At 39.6% G+C, this 20,032-nt stretch overlaps 1 protein-coding gene across 3 annotated transcripts in view; it reads left to right on the forward strand.

The window, feature by feature from the left end:
- fstl4 (follistatin-like 4) overlaps positions 1–20,032 on the forward strand; it is a 385,930-nt gene that overhangs the window by 335,362 nt on the left and 30,536 nt on the right. For all 3 annotated transcript variants that reach the window (XM_067424768.1, XM_067424769.1, XM_067424767.1), the window contains exons 7-9: positions 134–300; positions 10,478–10,598; positions 13,775–13,936. In XM_067424768.1, coding sequence (XP_067280869.1) covers positions 134–300; positions 10,478–10,598; positions 13,775–13,936 — 450 coding nt within the window. The remainder of the gene's footprint in view (positions 1–133; positions 301–10,477; positions 10,599–13,774; positions 13,937–20,032) is intronic.

A 20,032-nucleotide genomic window follows, 5' to 3' on the forward strand; every position in this document is an offset into this window, starting at 1 on the left:
CTTTTAGACAAACTAAACAAAAACCAGAAAACATTATTTGTGTTTTTGACCAATTTAAAAATGCACTTTACTCTAAATGGCCCGGTTGCTTCTCCTTTCCTCACTGTCGATGGTAATGTCGTTTGTCTTGCAGAGGTGGTTGAACTCAGTCTAGCGGATGAGAAGCGTGTGAGCGTGACAACAGTGACCGTCGGCCTGAGCGCCATGCTGTCCTGCGCCATCCAGGGCACCCTGAGACCTCCCATCATCTGGAAGAGGAACGGCATCATCCTCAACTTCCTGGATCTCGAGGACATCAATGTGAGTACTCTGATGTCAAACACCATCGTTACTGTCCAAGAAATGTCTAAGAAATAAAAAATGCAGTTATTAACTCTTTTGTGACAACATCACCCAAGACCAGTAGTGAAAAATGAAGACCAAGAGTCAGGAGTGCAATTCATTAAAATGAAAAATAACAGAATGTTGCGCACACACACAGATACACACTCTCTCTGAGGTTGGAGCTGATTGAGCTCCAGTTGTAACTAGAATGTTCCCTACAAACACACTGATAACATGTGCTTTCTCTCAGTGAGAGGTACAGACAATAGTACAGGCAATATTCATCTCGACTCTTTAGTGTTTTAGTAAAAGGAAATATAAAATATAATAAATTAAATGAAAGACAAATCCATATTTCATATCTGGAGGCCGGGTAAGTGAGCAAACACTGTTACTGCGCTCCTGTCATGTTAGGGGTGTGTCATATCTCCAAAATTCACACACTCGACACCTTGTTTCTATTGTTTTAGGTACACACACACATCTCTAGGCCAGACCCTCAGTCACTCCTCAGAGACCAAACACACACTTTAGAAAACAAGACACAATCAGGGGTTCTCTTAAACAAAATCATAACTGAAGAGAATCATTATAATAATATTGGAAGATACGTATTAAGAGACCACTTAACATTGAAAAATCAATGTTAAGTGGTTTCTTTTTCTTTTTTTTCCAGAGCTATATTGAAGCGACAGTGGATTTCAGAATCCCCCTTTCAGTAGATATTGTAAAATATGCAAAGATGTAATGTACACCGATCAGGCATAACATTATGACCAGGTGAAGTAAATAACAATAATGATTCATCTTGACTCTTTAGTGTTTCAGTAAAAGGAAATATAAAATATAATAAATTAAATGAAATGAAATACTTTAAAAAACAAGAAACAGTCAGTGGTTCTCTTAAGCAAAATCATAACTGGAAAGAAGCATTATAATAATATAGGAAGGTAAATATTGATTGAGGCTTTGATTATTAATTGAATGTGGATATTTGAGGTATTGTGGTATACTGAAGCGGCAGTGGATTTCAGAATCCCCCTTTCAGAAGCATTATTAAAGAGTTAAACATTTGACCGTCCGCAAAGACTTTAGTAACTGTTGCTATGTCTGACAAGCCATGGCGCTCTCACACCACACACACACACACACACACACACAATCATGTAGAGCAAAGAGGACACTGACATCACGCTGACAGATAGGACAGAGCAAGATACTTTTGACATGGAACAAAATCTCAACTTAGACATTTTAATTTTTGGACTGATGTGTGGCTCTTTTAATGCATGGTGATCGCTGTAGCGCCTTAGTTAAATCTGCTCGTGAACCGATCATCTCTTCAAGTTCATTGATAAGCATCACATTAACAAGAATGAACAATAAAATAGATGTTGTTTCAACCAAGGAAAGACGTCAGTACACTGCTTTGACAAACAAAATGGCAGATCTGGTGATGTGATTGGTCAGATCACCTGTCAGTCAAACTCACAGCGAAGGGTGAATTATGAACTTTAACTAAATATGTAGATGTAAAAAAAAATTGGCCTTCAATAATTGTACTTATAACACGGCTCTGTGAAATACTTGATTCTGATTGGTCAATCGTGCATTTTAGCGGTGTGTTATTCCCAAATAACAACCACTCATCCGGGTGTTACGAGTTATCTTGACCGGTTCTACTTCTGTGCTTAACGCTGGCGCCATCTTGTGGCTTAAACAGCCGTGGGTTACAATGGAAGACTTCAAGGCGGGTTTCCTTTATAACGTTTTTAATATGGATATTTTTCTGACACAAACGCATCGATTGGAATCAGAAGGCTCTATTAACCCATCGGAGTCGTGTGGAGCACGTTATTTGACGGACAGCTGCATTTTTTATGGACTTCAAACACAACTACAACTACTGCTGGGATTAACGTTAGCCTGGACTTTTTAAATAAAACTCAGATTGTATTTGTCTGACAGAAGAATGTCATATAAACCTATGTAAAATCATATTTGGTTTCATTTTTGGGTGAACTAATTAATTTTCAACATTTAGCAGCAATAGATAAAGGCTTAAAGCAGTACGGAACTATTTTTCTTCGCGGAAGCTTTGCGTAAGAGCTAATAAAATATTTAATCTCAAGAAAATATTTTGTGTCTAATAATTATTTATTTGAGACTAGTAGCCGTGTAATAAGCGGGATAATGTCCACCCAGCCGGTTGTTATTGCAGAATAAACCCCTTCAGAGTGAGGCAAGATCTAAACCTAATCACTGGCGGGGTTTATTCTGTGATAAAAACCGGCTGGATGTACATTATCCCTTACTTAATTAATGGTATAAAATACCCAGACATTAACATAGTGTCGGCCCAGATCCGGGCCACATCTGGAACATGTGGATTCAACACGCACCAGATGTGGGCCGACAGCATGTTGTGCTCTGGGGAACAACATTTAAAAGCTGAGAGCTGACAACATTTACATGTGCACCAATAATGTAAAGACTATATGCTGCCTTCACATGCTATCCGACATTTCCTAGTTCCGACTTCTGAAGTCGTGATTACGACGAGCTCATCGCGTTCAAGTGCCTTGTTGTCGGGAAGAACCGGAATCATGGAGAACAAATGTCTGTGTAATTGGGCATCTTTCCAGAGCCCCCTGGATGAAACACTGAAAACCTTTTATAATGTCTAATGATTGAAAAGAAGTTTTCCATGTAGCCCACCTGTAGCTCTCTTTCAAACTGCACATCTTGGTTATATGCGTCCTATAAGCAGTGGCGCGTTCGTCGTATTGAACACCTCCTCAAGGTGAGAAACCATGCTGAGCTTCTCTCCTGATGTGAAATGATTTCATCCTCCTGTTAATTGGGCAGCGGCTGCATATCTGATAATCATCCAGAACACGAGGCTCAGCCGGGGTCCAGTTGCATTGATTTTCACCAATTAATCAGTAAGTTGGAGAATAGAAGCTCTTGCCAAAACAAATTACGAATGTTAATGTTCATTATCAGGACACATGCTCTGTATTCTGAGGCACACTTTCCATTTGCAATTACTAAACATATTTGTGTTTCCTCCACTTCATATTATCATGATGTAATTGGAAACAACTTCTCAGGAGTTGGGCCAGGAGCCGTGCTGATATCAAAGGGCTGCGAATCATGTGCAGGTTTTGAGAAGCAGACATGTTCGGGGTGGCAATGGGTAGTGCTTAATGAGGTGTGTCTCGCTTGTGTTTAGCTCACCTGCGTTCCTGACAGCATGGGGTTGTGTTTCTGCGTGCGCTCATTACAATACTCTAATTGCATGTTAATGAAGTGTTTGCTGAATGTTGCAACACTGACCCAGTCAACATCAGCGCGCGGGTCAACAAGAGAGAGCTCCGGTGAAGATTGCGGCTTCATGAACAGCTGGAGTGAGAATCGGGACGATGTGGAAGACGACTGTTCTCTCCGTTAAATCGGGAAACTCAGTCGAAGCATCGGCATGTGTAATTGTGACGTCTTTGGCATTGATTGGGTCTGATTCTCAGGCAGCTAGTTTATACCTTCCCAGGGGAAAAGAAGAGTTTATTCAACATGATTTCTCACTGTTGACTGATCTTTAAAAATGAGGCACATGATGGCTGTGTAAAGCTGTATAGCATCTAGAGTTTTAGGGTGTATAAAGGATTGTGTACCGGTGCTTTCAGTATTTGGTTTCTGTTGCCCTGGCCTGTATAGCAGTTCAAAATGTGAATCATTAGTTTCAATCCAATCCTGCCTTTACATGCACATGCACTTTCAAGACATCCCATTCTTAATCCATGGGGTTTAATATGGAGTTGGCCCACTAAAGTCAAGTCAACTTTATTTATACAGCACTTTTACAATGCCGATTCTTTCAAAGCAGCTTCAGTGTTAAACAGGACAATATTGCAACAAAATTTGATTCGGCTGTACAGTCGCTCTGGAGTAAACGGTGATGTTATCAGCATCAGCTTATTTGAGTTTATCATATAGCAGTAATAAAATTGATACAGTTAATTTAGTAATTCATTTTATTTGGATATTTTGTTGAAAAATGATATCATAATTTTAGTGTCCCCATCTGAGTAAGCCAAGCCAAAAGCGACAGTAAGGAACCCAAACTCCATCAGGGCATGATGGAGAAAAATAAACCTCTGGAGTAACCAGACTCAGTTCTCCTCTGGCCTATTAACACACAGAGTATGATTATTATTCTGGCAACCTTACAGCTCAGAAATCATATTAGATCAGGATATTCGAGAGTTTGAGGTATCACGCTGGAGACGGGTTTATTGAGGATGACGTGCTGGTGAGGCAAATTCAGAGGAGACACCAATTGACACGGTCTCAGCAGACACTCCAGGATGAGCTGGTCATGTCCAGGTGCAGGTCCACCATACGATCCGGATCCGGCTGACTGCAGTAAACCTCGGGATAAACAGAGAGACTAACATTAGTGTAGATGTCGTTCTTCTTATGATGTGTCGAGTACATCAGGTGTTATGGGAAGTGTTCCCGGCTGACCTAGTTAATGCAGCCTAACAATCAGTCAATTGATCTGAATAATGAAAGTTAAAAATGTTCTGTGTGTATGCCATAGTAAAGAGATGTGTTTTTAGTCTAGATTTAAACTGACAGAGTGTGTCTGCTTCCCGAACACTGCTAGGAAGATTGTTCCAGAGTTTAGGAGCTAAATAGGAAAAGGATCGACCGCAAGTTGAGTGGAGTGGACCACAGTGTGCTGCGGAGCTAACAGAGACTTCCACCATCAGCTCTGTTTCTGTTCTGTTTTCTGTGTTGGTTGATTGTTTGTAGTATTCTATATTTTTACTTGTTATTCATTTTTTGTTGTTATCCCCCCCCCCCCCTTTGTTGCACTTTGAGATTCTTCGGAATGAAAAGTGCATTATAAATAAAATCTATTATTATTATTATTATTATAAGTTTAGAGACCGCAATAGACGTGATGGAGTATAATGTGTTAAGAGCTCGCTTAAGTACTGGAGCTAAACCATTTAGTGCTTTGTAAGTAATAAGCAAGATTTTAAAATGTATGCGATGTTTAATAGGGAGCCAGTGCAGTGTTGACAGAACTGGACTAATATGATCGTACTTCCTGGTTCTAGTAAGAACCCATTCTTCCACTAATGTGTGTAGAAGCGTCTGCAGGCCTAGGGCTTGATTTATACACCTGTGGCCATGAAGAGATTGAACACCTGAACTCAGGAATTTGGAGGGGCGTCCCAATACTTTTGGCAATAGTGTACCTTAACCAAGTTTAATGTTTTGTTCTTCCTTCATATTTAGTATATTTTAAAAATACAAATTATTTTCCTCATTTTTTGATGGTCTAACTTGTAGGGTAACTTGTAGGCTGTTATCCAGATTAGATTTAAAGCAGGAAAGTTTAGATCTAGGGATGGTGCGTCACAGGGATGTAGTGGGAATCTGGCGCTCTTTGAAGGAATTGTAACTTTTGCGATGTGACGCAGACATCTGTTGACCAATGAGAAGTTCACAGTTCACACAGGCGAGTTCAGTGCTATTTTTTTACGTTTTTTGTTATTTGTTTTACTATTTATTCATGGTACAATTAATTTATATGTGTTTATAAGGAAAGTGTAATATTTAGGATGATCTCTTGACAGAAATGCAGTATAATATGCTTTATTTTCAGTGGAGTGTAAAGACCTTACATAATGCCGTTTCTATCTACACACACCCTTACAGTGAAGTGATGTTGAATATTTATGACTTCAGATCAAGGCTCCGATGTTCTTCCGAGCAGATTCAGTCAATCTGAACACACCTCACGGGGAAATCTAATAAGATAATCTGTAGAACCATCAAGATAACCAGGATTTAACTAGGATGATAGGAGGGGGAGAAATATGGCCAAAATCGCCCCGATTACCTTGTAGTGTGTACCCAGCTTTATATAAGGGATAACCCATGGCTAGCTGTGCATTAAAGGGGTCATATGATGCTTCTAAAAAGAAAGTTATTTTGTGTGTTTGGGTTTAATGCAACATGTTTACAGAGTTTCAGGTTTTAAAAAAGTCATTACTCTTATGCATACATTATTGTTGGTCTTCTATGCCCCTCCTTTTTGAAATTCGTTGGTTTTTACAAAACTCATCTTTCTGAAAAGTGTGTGTGCTCTGATTGGCCAGCGATCCAGTGCATTGTGATTGGCCTGAATACCTTGAAGGGATAGTTCATCCCAAAATGAGAGTGTGATGTTTATCTGCAGGGTGTCCGAGATGTAGGTGTGTGTGTTTCTTCAGTCGAACACAAATTAAGATTTTTAACTCAGACGTTGCTCGTATAATGCGTGTCAATGGGGTGTATTTCTATGAGAGTAAAAAACACACAGACATACGAATCCATATTAAACCCTGTGGCTCGTGGAGACACATTGATGTCTTTAAGACCAATTCCACTGGATGAGGTCAAAGTACACGATTTGGCATACGATACGTGTGAAACATCACTTCCGCCGCTTGTATCCCATTGAGATACGCCATATTGTGTCATTTGACCTCAGCCAGCAGAAGTGATGGCGCTCGCGGCTGTTGGACATAATGTTGTATTTAAGGTTAAAAAAAATGCTATAAATACTGTCCGGTTTCTCACACAAAATGATCATCAGTTAGATCTAGCATTCTGCCTACTTTGAAGCGACAGAGATAAAGTAATGCGTAAGATTACATTTATTTGAACTAATTACTGAGAGAGAGAGAGAGAGAGAGAGAGAGAGAGAGAGAGAGAGAGAGAGAGAGAGAGAGAGAGAGAGAGAGAGAGAGAGAGAATGCTTTATTTTAAAATTGCACACCTTCCAGCCAATCAGAATCGAGTATTCAGACAGACCAAGGCATAAAAAATAAATGTATGTAGACTGAACGTGTCCTGATATTAATCTGAATCATAACATTTCTAATGCCATATATTTAACAACTAGCTTCTGAAACATTTCATCACATTTGAAGCAGTTGTTCAGGCGTTGATGTGTGATGTAAAGTCAGCACAGGAAGACTCTCACACACAGCAGTGACCCAGGAGTAAATGAACTGGTGAGGGTTCAAACAGAAGAAGCTCTACATTTTAGAAAGGCCGAGCCGGTGTCCTGACCTCAATCCAGCGGCGTCTGTTGTGTGATCTGAAGCGAGGAGCAGTGCAAATGCACCTCAGCGGCTCCAGGGACATTTAGTGGAGGAGATTGGCAATAAAACGCTTTCACTAGCTACAGCACTGATGACTTTTTGGATTTTTTAAATGATGTGTTGATTGATTTAAAAAAAATCTGTGTGCGTGCGTGCGTGCGTGTGTGTGTGTGTGCATGCGTGCATGTGCATGTGTACATGTGTGTGTGCATACGTGCGTGTGCATGTTTGCATGTGTGTGTGTGTGCATGCGTGTGTGCATGTGCGTGTGTGTGTGTGTGTGCGTGCGTGCGTGTGCATGTGTACATGTGTGTGTGCGTGCATGTGCGTGCGTGCGTGTGCATGTGTACATGTGTGTGCGCGTGCATGTGCGTGCGTGCGTGTGCATGTGTGTGATCGTGCATATGCGTGCGTGCGTGTGCATGTGTACATGTGTGTGCTCGTGCATGTGCGTGCTTGTGTGCATGTGTACATGTGTGTGCGCGTGCATGTGCGTGCGTGCGTGTGCATGTGTACATGTGTGTGCTCGTGCATGTGCGTGCGTGCGTGTGCATGTGTACATGTGTGTGCTCGTGCATGTGCATGCGTGTGCATATGTACATGTGTGTGTACGTGCATGTGCGTGCGTGTGCATGTGTACATGTGTGTGTTTGTGCGTGTGTTTGTGCGTGTGTTTGTGCATGTGTGTGTGAGTGTGATTGAGACTCATTTTCATTTAATTTAATAAATAAAAAGAGTGGGACTGCGGTAAAATAATAAATAAAAAGAGTGGGACTGCGGTAAAATAATAAATAAAAAGAGTGGGACTGCGGTAAAATAATAAATAAAAAGAGTTGGACTGCGGTAAAATAATAAATAAAAAGAGTGGGACTGCGGTAAAATAATAAATAAAAAGAGTTGGACTGCGGTAAAATAAAAAAGTGGGGCTGCTGTGAGTGCAGGCAGCCAATAGGGACAGCATCCATAGTTCAACCAAGTGCCATGACAACAACGGCCCTCACGGCCACAAAAACAGACCGGCCCACCGGGTGCTCCCGATTAGCCTATCCGGGCCTGCTCTGATCTCATCATCACCTTTTGGACACTTTCATCTGGTATACACTGATAAGGCATAACATTATGACCACTGACAGGTGAAGTGAAAAACACTGATGATCTCTTCATCACTGCTTCTGTTTGTAGGCAAGGCAAGTTATATATATATATATATATATATATATATATATATATATATATATATATATATATATATATATATATATATATATATATATATATATATATATATATATATATATATATATACAGGTCCTTCTAAAAAAATTAGCATAATGTGAGACAAATAAAATATAAAAAATTAACTTTCATATAGCAAGTGAACATTTTGTCCTCAGAGTTGATGTGTTAGAATCAGGAGAAATGGGCAAGCGTAAGGATTTGAGTGAATTTGGCCAGATTGTGACGGCTAGACGACTGGGTCAGAGCATCTCCAAAACTGCAGCTCTTGTGGGCTGTTCCCGGTCTGCAGTGGTCAGTATCTATCAAAAGTGCTCCAAGGAAGGAACAGTGGAGAACCGGCCACAGGGTCATGGGCGGCCAAGGCTCATTGATGCACGTGGGGAGCGAAGGCTGGCCCGTGTGGTCCGATCAAACAGACGAGCTACTGGAGCTCAAACTGCTCCAGAAGTTAATGCTGGTTCTGATAGAAAGCTGTCAGAATACACAGAGCAGCTAAGCATCAGAACTGGGTTTGAGGCGTTGACTTGGCCTCTAAATTCCCCAGATCTCAGTCCAATCGAGCATCTGTGGGATGTGCTGAACAACACCGGAACCTCGCAACTTACAGGACTTAAAGGATCTGCTGCTTACATCATGGAGCCAGTTACCATAGCACACCTTCAGGGGTCTAGTGGAGTCCATGCTTTGACGGGTCAGCAAAATATTAGACACAATACACAATATTAGTCATAATGGATCGGTGTATTAATATATTGTAATTTTACTATATTCTGTCAGTAATATTACAGGCATGGCTTCTGATGGAAGCTCCATTGATGCTGAATGATTATCATATTCATATATAATTGGTAAATTGGCACAGTGCGATGAATGCTCATCTCTGATTGTAAATCTAATGCAGCTTAATTTCCCATGTGTTTTTGTGTTTTCCGATCATAATAAATAGGGGTTTATTAACTATAGTTTTAGTGCTGTTCTTTCGGTTAACTCTCATCACAAGACATTATCTGGCAATTGATTTAGAAATCTGATTGACAAACTCTTAATTACATTTCATCAGAAAGTGGCAGCCGGTACAGCTCCAGTGATGAAAAGCGCTATGAGTCCTCCGTATGCAGCTTAATATCGGCCTCACAGCAGAGGTGAAGTACTATCAGTCACATAATCTTTATTTAATAAAAAAAGTAATTAGTTTTTGTCATTGGGTTTCCACAGCATCCGTGTCCTTGGAAGAGAGTCACTTCTGCCCTCTTCATCCTAAAACTTCAGCACTTGGAGGCAAAGTCGTGTTTTTTTCCAGGAGCCGATCATCCATCTCGCTGGATTAGTGACGACCTCCTAAACAAACAAATCGCACTTTTGTTCCCCGTGCGGCAGCCGAGCCCTTCTCAGTGCGCGCCCTATAAAGCTGCAGGTGTGTTAGGGTTTAAGAGCGAGCTTCGTGTCCTTAAATCATTTACCCTCGGAAAACTCATATAACTACAAAACAGTTTAATGTTTTAATCCCCCTTGAGTCGGCCCAAAACCCCAGATGAGGGGATGCATCCTCACAAAACCACAACCGGCGTCATTAATCACGCTAATGCCGGCTATATTTTTAACCCTTACCATTTATCAGCCTGAGAGAGCATGACAGTGAGGAACAAACCCCTTCTGCCGCTGCTCATGGGACGCCGCTGATGCATAGTCTATTCATCCCGTGCCTTCCTGCTGTTTTATTCTCCGTCTCTTTCTTCCCGTTCAATTAGGACTTTGGCGACGACGGCTCGCTCTACATTACTAAGGTGACCACGATTCACATGGGGAACTACAGCTGTCACGCATACGGCTATGAGGAGCTGTCCCAAACCCACGTGCTCCAGGTGAATGGTTAGTAGTAGAGCCTTTCATATCTCACCTTTGCTTTTGAATGAACTCTGTTGTAATGTGTGTCAGGTTGTGAAATGGATGCCTAAAACTGTGTACTTTTTCTTGTCTTTTTCTCTTTTTTTCATGTTAAACATGCCATTCTAATACATTTGGTAGCACTTTATTTTATAGTCCTGTTCCCCTTGTAGATACTATGTACTTTTTATAGTAATTTAAAAAAGATATGTTCAATAAGTTATGACAACGTGTTTTTACACTGTTTTAACTCATCAAAATAAGTTAAGAAATATTCAACTTTTTTATAAGTTATACCAGATGCAACAAATTTTTTTAAAGTCAGTTTAACATAATTTAAGTTGGAATAACTTAAACATCCAAGTTGATTGTACTTAAAAATGTCAGGCTGTAACTTTTTTTTTACAGTGTACTGACCCTGAAGCTACCCCCTAAAGCTAACCTTAACCCATTATATTTCCCAATACACTGCACAAATATTTAAAATATAAGTTACCTGGTTGCCTTAAAATTTTGAGTTCATTGAAATGAAGAAATTTGAGATTCGACAGCCTTTATTCAAATATTATTAAAAGATTTTGTAAGCATATTGGGTAATTGTGTGTTTTATTTGTGATGACGCAGCCAAATTGTGCTATTTTCATGATTTATCAAATTTTTTATGTGGTTCAGATACAATAATATTTTAGGTTTCTATTTATTAAACCAATTTCCTTCATTGTATCAACTCAAATTTTTAATTTCAATAAACTCAAAATTTTAAGGCAACCAGGTTACTTACTTTTTTTAGTTAAACCAACAAAAAAAATGACAGTGTACTTTCTTAGGTGAGTAAACTATAAGTAGATGTAAGTGCACATACTGTAAAATAGTGTTTCACTTTATTGTACGCATAGGCGTAATTTACGGGTGGGACGGGTGGGACATGTCCCCACCACTTTTTTTAAAACATCTTGCTTCACGGATGAACCTAACTAATACAAACAAAACATCTCTGGCTAACTAGAAGAGCATCATTTCATTCGTTTGTTAAATAAGAGGCGATCTGGCGCTCGTTGCCGCTGTTATCAGTGGAGCAGATTCCTCTCGCGGCTCCTGCAGTCTTCACACAGACGAGCGCTTTAATCTAACGCTAATAACGCCGTTGCAGAGACTTTCTATTTTTTCCGGTCAGATCACGAAACAAAATGCACAAAAACTGTCCCTGCTCTTGATGTACAACCACTGATGGTTTTCGGTTTTTTATGAGAGATAAAATAGGCTACGAGGGCAGATTAGAAACGAGAACTTCTGACGAGTTTAACAGACTAGACCAGGGATTATAAGCAAAGTGTGCAAATCTATATGCCTTTATTCACGTGAACATTTTTGGCACAACGCTATATTGTGTTTAGATGCAATAATTAAACGAGATCTATATCAATAAATGAACTATTTAATTGATTACCCGCCTTAATACGCCATATAGTGCGTATCAGATGCACGCGAAAAACTGCGTCCCATATGCACGCCAAAGCTCATTTAGACGTAGGAGCTACGTTATCAAGCCTCATACATCAAAATGAGCTTTGGCGTGCATATGGGACGCATTTTTTCGCGTGCATATGATACGCAATTTATCTCCCACCCACTTTTTAAAACAAAGTTATGCCACTGATTGTACGGTATCTTTGTTACACACACACACACACACACACACACATATATATATATATATATATATATATATATATATACATACATATATATATACATACATACATACAGTATACAGGTATTAAGCATAATTACATCCAACTAACCGTAAACTAAACTCTAAATGTATATTAAGTACATGTCGCTAATTAATATTACTCAATACTTAAATGTATAATTACAGTGTAACAAAGATACCGTACAATTAATCTCATAATTTGGCTGGATCCATTACACTGATACACGTGCTTTCTTTCTCAACTGTTTACTTTCACATAAAACAGAACTGACTGTGTTTACGTGAATACTCACCAAGATCGCCGTTTGACATTATTGTGTGTGTATTTGACTGTTTGTATATCGTGTATCTACTCTGCAGAAGATGAGTTCTGGAAGCGCTATTTCAGAATCGATATGTATTGGAAAAAATATATTTTTCACAACAATACATTGCATATAGTTTTTTAGTTTAGATGCCTTTTTAAAAGACTACAATTTAAAAAGCCTATATTATTTATACCGCCAAAGTGACTATTAGGAGTGACTGCGTTACACGCCACTGCTGAAATACACACAAAAAGGATGTCAACAAACACTGTATCGGAACAAAGATAGCAATCCAGTTTACATCTATATTTTCAAGAGAAAAATACTGGATGAATTTTTTTTTTCAGTTAACGGGGGCAATAAGCGTGATTGTTTTGTCAGTAGAGTCGCAGTAATTGAAGAGCGATACAGCTCCATGAAGAGCCGTGTTTGTAGCTCAGCCCTCCCACCTCATCTCTCTTTGCTTTCATTAAATGACCATTTCTGAATAACAAAAAAGGGTGGAAACCAAAATCAACAAAAAAAGTCCAAAATTAATCAATCAATCAATCAATCAATCAATCAATGAGTCAATCAATTAGCTTTATTTTTATCGCGCTTTTACAATGCCGATTGTGTCAAAGCAGCTTCAGTGTTAAACAGGACAATACTGCAACAGAATTAGATTCGGCTGTACAGTCGCTCTGGAGAAAACAGTGATGTTATCAGCTTATTTTAATTTATCATAGAGCGACAATGTTGGCAGATCAGTATTATAGTTAATAGAATTAAATAAGACCTAATAAATTAATTTTATTTCTATATTTAGTTGAATAACTTGGATCATAGTGTTAGTGTCTCCATCTGAGTAAGCCAAGCCAAAGGCGACAGTAAGGAACCCAAACTCCATCAGGACATGATGGAGAAAAATAAACCTCTGAGTAACCAGACTCAGTTCTCCTCTGGCCTATTAACACACAGAGTATGGTTATTATTCTGGCAACCTTACAGATCAGAAATCATATTAGATCGGGATATTCAAAATTTCTGGGTATCATGTAAGAGACGGGTTTATTGAGGATGAAAATAAAGCAATTGTTCTGGGACCGAATGACTTTCTCTGTTGTTCACCGTCTCTTTCTGTCTCTTTGTCCTTCCAGTGCCTCCGGTAATCCTGGTCTATCCGGAGACTCAAGCCCAGGAACCCGGTGTTGCTGCCAGCTTGCACTGCCATGCAGATGGTATTCCAAACCCCAAACTCACCTGGCTGAAGAACGGCCTGGACCTGCAGCCACACGGATCAAAGCAGATTTCACTCCTCGGTACGATCCTCAGCCCTTCCTCTTGGGGAGTCTGACGAGTAGATAAACAGACAGATGTATAATGCATACCTGCAAACCATAGACTGTAAAAAAAATATGGACATAGTGTCCGTTAGGTGACGCAATGACTATAGACGGCGGATAAATGACTACCCACCTGTCACTTAAAGTAACCACGCCCTTAATTATGCAGAACTTTAAGGCTTTATATAACGTAAACTAATGAGTTATAAAAAAATTCACCCCCCTCACAGTTGTCATGAAGGTTAAAATTAGCCGTATAGGCCAAAACCACAATTTATCCCAGGCTGTAAACATGTGTTTTTCTGCTGTAAAGTTGGGAATTTTAACATGAGGCTCAATGAGATTCTGCTCCTTCTGGAGCCGCTCTAGTGGCCAGTTGAGGAACTGCAGTTTACATTACTTCCATACTTGCTTCAAGAAAGATCGCGGGAGGAGCCGCTTGCTGCAAACTAGTCGCTTTTGGCAAAATTCGCAGTTTTGAATCAAGAATATGTAATTTATGTGAATTGTGTAGATCCGATAAGCTTGCTTTCGGGGCGGGGGGTAAGTTAATAACTTCACAATAATAATGGGGAATGCACTAATTTTCTATAGACTGTATCGACATATCTCGAGCTGTCTCAATCTTTTTTTGGTGCTCTAATGTGACCTATTTTTGTGTACTTGCTCAGTTCAAGCAAATGGCACGACATGAACCAATCACCTCCACTTTACAGCACGAAAGAAATCATGAATGAACACAGGGCTGTCTGTAAGGGCTCGACATTAAAGTTTGTCTGGGACCAATGAAAGAGGGCTTTCCCGACCGGACAAATAAAATATTAAAATAACCACAAATGCGAGAATGGGTCAGGTTTTTTCTTTTATTATCATTTCCTTCAATGGAAACAGCGATTGATAATTGGAGAAATCAAAATTAATGAGCAGCACTATAAACTCACAGAAGAAACATACTGGGGTTAATCTCAGTTTTTATTTATTTATAATTTATGATATTTTTAATAACACAAGTCGACTAAGAGAGGTGTTTTGCTGAACATTATCACATTTGCAAATACTTTGCAATGGTGAATTGTGTAGCATGAATTGGTAGGCTAGTTCAATCTACAAGGCAGGGGCGGCAGTGGCTCAGTGGTTCATGTAGGTTGTCTACAAACCAGAAGGTTGGTGGTTCAATCCCCGGTTCCACCTGACCAAGTGTCAAAGTGTCCATGAGCAAGACACCTAACACCAGCTGCTCCCGACGAGCTGGATGGCGCCTTACATGGCATTGGATAAAAGTGCTATATAAATGCAGTCCGTTTACCAAGTAGCCTAATTCATTATTAGGTCTTACATTTTAGACTAAAACTACTTTTTTTGTTTTATTTCACCCCTGATTTCACAGACGAAAATACTTCCAAAGGAAAGCAACACTCAGCGCAGTGTGATGAATCATTTGAATGAACGACTCACTGACTCGCTCATTAAGACGATCACTTGCTGCCACCTATTGTCGGCTGAGTTTCATGTTTAAAAGTATCATTGCATTTTTTTTTTTTTGTATATTCAAACATTTAGAACATCGATCTCATAACATTATTTATTCATTGATGTTTTATTTTTATTTGATTGCTAACAAACCCTTCCCTTACACCTAACTTTACCCTTAAACCGACCCACACCACCACACCTGACCCTAGCTATCCCCTTTCCCACCTTAAAATCAGCAAAGGTTATTTGCAATACAATTTGAACACAGTAAGTACATTGTCCTTATTTTTTAATGTTAGTACATCGTAGTTAAGGCCACCTAATATAAAGTGGGGCCGCATTTTCTACTGGAAGGCAATGCCCCAGAGATCCCCCTAAAAGTATTTAGTTCGGAAACGTGTCACCTTTTTCAGCACTTTTCAGTGTGCAGGTATGAGTAATGTGCAGATCATCTAACGAAGCATATGAAACACATCCTCCATACCCAGCTGTGGCTTGTGTGTGTCGTTTAGGCCGTTTCTCAAGCGCTCCACTGGCTGGCAAGGCCTCGGTGCTGTGGGAGTGAGTTTGCGGCTCCCTGCGAGGACCTTGATGATGATGATGATAATAAAAACAGTCCATGAAATGACGAGAGCGGGCCCAGGCAAATGTGCTCTTTTGGTTTCCAGCGGGAGTGCGATGCGGAGCGGTGTTGTTTACAGAGTAGCCCCTTATTAGATAGCACTTTATTGGTTGAGTGCGGTCCATTACATCCTGTAATAGGCTGTTATTTAGATCAGATATTTGTGCTGTTAAGTTCTGTATGGAAAGACGAGACCTTCAAGGTCTCATTTCCCTCATTTTTTTTGCTTCAGCTTCATGGTTTCTCCAGCAGCTCTGGTTATTTATTCATGAAAGGGTGGTTTAATATAACACTGAATGTTAGTGGTAGTGCCGTAGTTCAGAGGTGTTTCAAAATGAACATTTGTGTTTCTCTGGCAATTCATTATCCTCTTGTGTTGTGGGTGTGTGTGTATTCTGTCTGCTTTCATTTCCCTCTGCTGTCATGCACACATTAATATTTTATAACCGCTCTTTTTAAGCTCTCCTGTTTCTGTTCGTGTCCACAGAAATATTTACAGCATCAAGATAAAAGATGATTTCATCACAAAGTCTGAAAAATTCACCTTCACAGGGTGACAAATAACAGGCCTAGCTCAGTGCGGAGACTGATTTTTTATTTATTTTTTGGCTATATGGAAAGATGGATAGACGTGTAAGCGCACTGGTGGCGGCGTAACAATGGGTCTTGATTTATACTCCGAGATAAAGCAAGCTAAACAATCACAAAACAGTTTCTATCAGGGTTTCCCACCTGGGGCTCGACTTGATGGAAAGCGCATAATATTTCAAAATGAAAACACTCGATAAAGATAATCGGTAAAGATACAATCTTGGAAATATTAACTTGAAAATAATTAAAATATTTTAGATCAAAGGGGTTCGGCTGAAATAAAAAATTTTTTTATGTAAACAAAAATAATATTGTTTTGGTGTGTTTTTCCAATTATAGACACTTTCTACTTTTAGGAAATAAACCCCCATGTACATGTTCATTTCGTTAACGAAAACTATGAAGAAAAAGGTTCGTCAACAACTTTTTTTTCCCCATGACTAAAACAAAACACCAACGAGGCGACATAATAGACAAATATTAATGCAATTTACAATTATGATTAGGACTTTCACTGTGTTAGATTGAGAGAAGTGTCATGTTTTACCAGTTTTCCTAATGTAGAGTGTGTTCATTTATATGATGAATAGCCTATAATAAATCAGGAAACTAGATGCGGTCAAATAAAACGAGTGTGAGTCGACGTTCTCTTGATTTGTGCTTATAGGTGAAAAATTCTCAAATTGTTGTGATTTATAATTTTGATTGTGATTATCAATGTAACCATGATGCTGCATGAGGAAGATGTGTGTAAGTTTCCATTGACTAAAACCAGACTAGCATTCCCAGGCATTTGGTCGACTAAATCTTGACCAAATAAAACAGCAGAAGGGTGAGTAAATATGATAAAAACTAAAAAGTGCATTTCACACAGAACTAAGACTAAGTAAAGTAACAAATGAACACTGCTCGTATGTATATGAATAAGTGAATATGAATGTACTGTATGAGTGCATGTCCTGTATATCAGGACCTGGAAATGGTGGCAATTTTTTTTTTCTATCTTTTTGTCTTCCCAAGTTTATTTTTAATCCCCCTGTGGTGTGACAAATTAATGTTTTAAAGCCTCTGAATTAATATGAGCTCACAAGTACTGCATGCATAATAACTAAAGGCTCATAATCCACTTTGAGTACATGAATGTACCAGATGTGGAATGGAGTCTGAGCTTTTGGTCAGCGGTGAGAAGCAGTTGTTTGGATCGAGTCTGTATTTAGAGAATAGATAGACTGAGATCAATAGAAGGACAGGGACGTAGAGTGCTAGAGATGAGAGACTGAAGGTGAAGTGAAGAGAGATAGAGAACTCTCCTGCATGTATGTGATCTTTGACGCGGCACATGAAAGCGCTCGAGTGACACAGACGGCGTTCAGAGATGCTTGTGCTGTGATCAAGAAGCATCTGAGACTCGCTGAACTTCGAGAGCAGCTGTCCTGAGATGTCACACACACACACACACACACACAATCAGCTACTCTCCTCAGTTTGCAAGCGCCGCTTTAATTTGGAGAGTGTGTGTTCATCCTTAATTCAGTGAAATTATCTTGATGCACATTATTACTCCAAACTCTGATTCTTTCGGGGAGCGAATCCCAGAATCTTTCCGCTGATGTGTTTATGAATGACTAAAGGTGATGTTGTCAGTATTCACAGGGGTTTATGATGGACACTTATATGTGCATGAGCTTCACCAATCCGTCCTCGTTCTAGAGTCCAGTCACGACTATCCTATAGCCGACTCTCACTTATCATTAAATGATAAAGAAATGTTGTCTGAGACCCTTGTAATGACTGAAGAATCATTTATTCATGAAATACATTTGGTAATGAAAGTAAAGTCATTTGCAGTGTTTTTATGGCTCAGTGGAGGAGACAGCAGTCTGGTGATCTCTCACAGTCATGATCTGTTTTATTGTATTGCCGTGTTCTGTTTTATTTTCCCTGATTTCTTATTCATTTATTAGTTGTCATAGTTTCAAGTCTTCTCCGTCATCACTGGTTTAGCCCATCCAAGTCTTCTTCAGGCTCCTGACATATGACCCCCGATTTACAAAGAGGGTTTTTTATGTTTTACTTAACTATGCAACTTTCCGTCCACTAGAGGGCGCCTATTCAAAACAAATGCGTAGTTTGATGACGCAAAGTGTGAGCGCAGCATCTTGGGAGATGTGGTCTTCACCTCACAGCCGGTGGAAAATAGGACTCGGGCAGAAATCACGTTCATGAATGCAGTTATTAATGTTACTGTAGTCTAAAGCAGAGCAGGACCGAGTGTTATGGACCTGAGCATGACCGCTGGAGCGATTGTTAAACAAATACCTGCCTCGCGAATACCGGGACTTTTATTATGACGGGACGGGACTCATTCGCCGGGCGCCTGCACTGATCCGCTCTTCCGGTTATGATTTTGAGGTAATGTAGCTCTGTTTATCATATTTGATACATTTAAGTGTGTTTAAAACGATGTTATGATGTTACTCCGTGCGTTCACTTGTTCACACTGTTAAGAGTAAAGCGCTCCTGCCAAATAAAAGCCGAAACCGAGGGTAACGCAGATATGATGAGATTGACAGGCGACTCCCTCAAACGCAATGCTGAAACGTCCCTGTCCTTAGTTAAAATAGCAATTTTCTCACAATTTACAAATAGTTGGAAACATCTGGGATATTGTAGGTACTCAACTGAACAAAATATATAACACCGGCCTAGTGGTTTTTGGATATTTTACTGCAAAAATACTACATAGTTCACCTTTAAAATGTATGTGAATGTAATGACAGAAAATGTATTGAAAACAACACCTATAGAGCAAGACAATATATATATATATATATATTTTAACGAGGTTCTTTGATGGAAGGAAGGAGGCAGGAACCGGCGAACGTTTAATAAACTTTTCAATTTGAAAATAAAGAACACACACACACACACACACACACACACACACACACACACACACACAACAGAACGTAAACAAAACATAACATAAATTCCAGACCTGGTCCTCCCTCGTCTTCCGCTGCCTTCGCTCCTCCTTTTATGCTCCCGTCACTTGGCCGGGTAATTATCCACTCATTAGCCACTCCCCGGGCCTATCAGGCAAAACTCCATCCTTCTGTCCTTAAATGTCTTTGTTAAAAGAGGCCAACCGACCGTTTGATTTCTATAGCCTATGATGTCCAGCTTAGTTGTAGGGTCTTTCTTTATTAATAATTCATTAACATCATTAATTTGTAGCTGCTGTTTGATTGCCAGGAAAAGAGATGAGAGGAGCTTATGGATACATGAGTCGAATATCGCTAAATGTGCAGTCAAGACTTTGATCTGACCCTGAGAAATGACTTTAATTGGTTTATTTTAAATGGGTTCATATAGCAATATTACAT

Source organism: Pseudorasbora parva, chromosome 18, assembly GCF_024679245.1.
Source record: "Pseudorasbora parva isolate DD20220531a chromosome 18, ASM2467924v1, whole genome shotgun sequence".
NCBI classification, from domain to species: domain Eukaryota; kingdom Metazoa; phylum Chordata; class Actinopteri; order Cypriniformes; family Gobionidae; genus Pseudorasbora; species Pseudorasbora parva.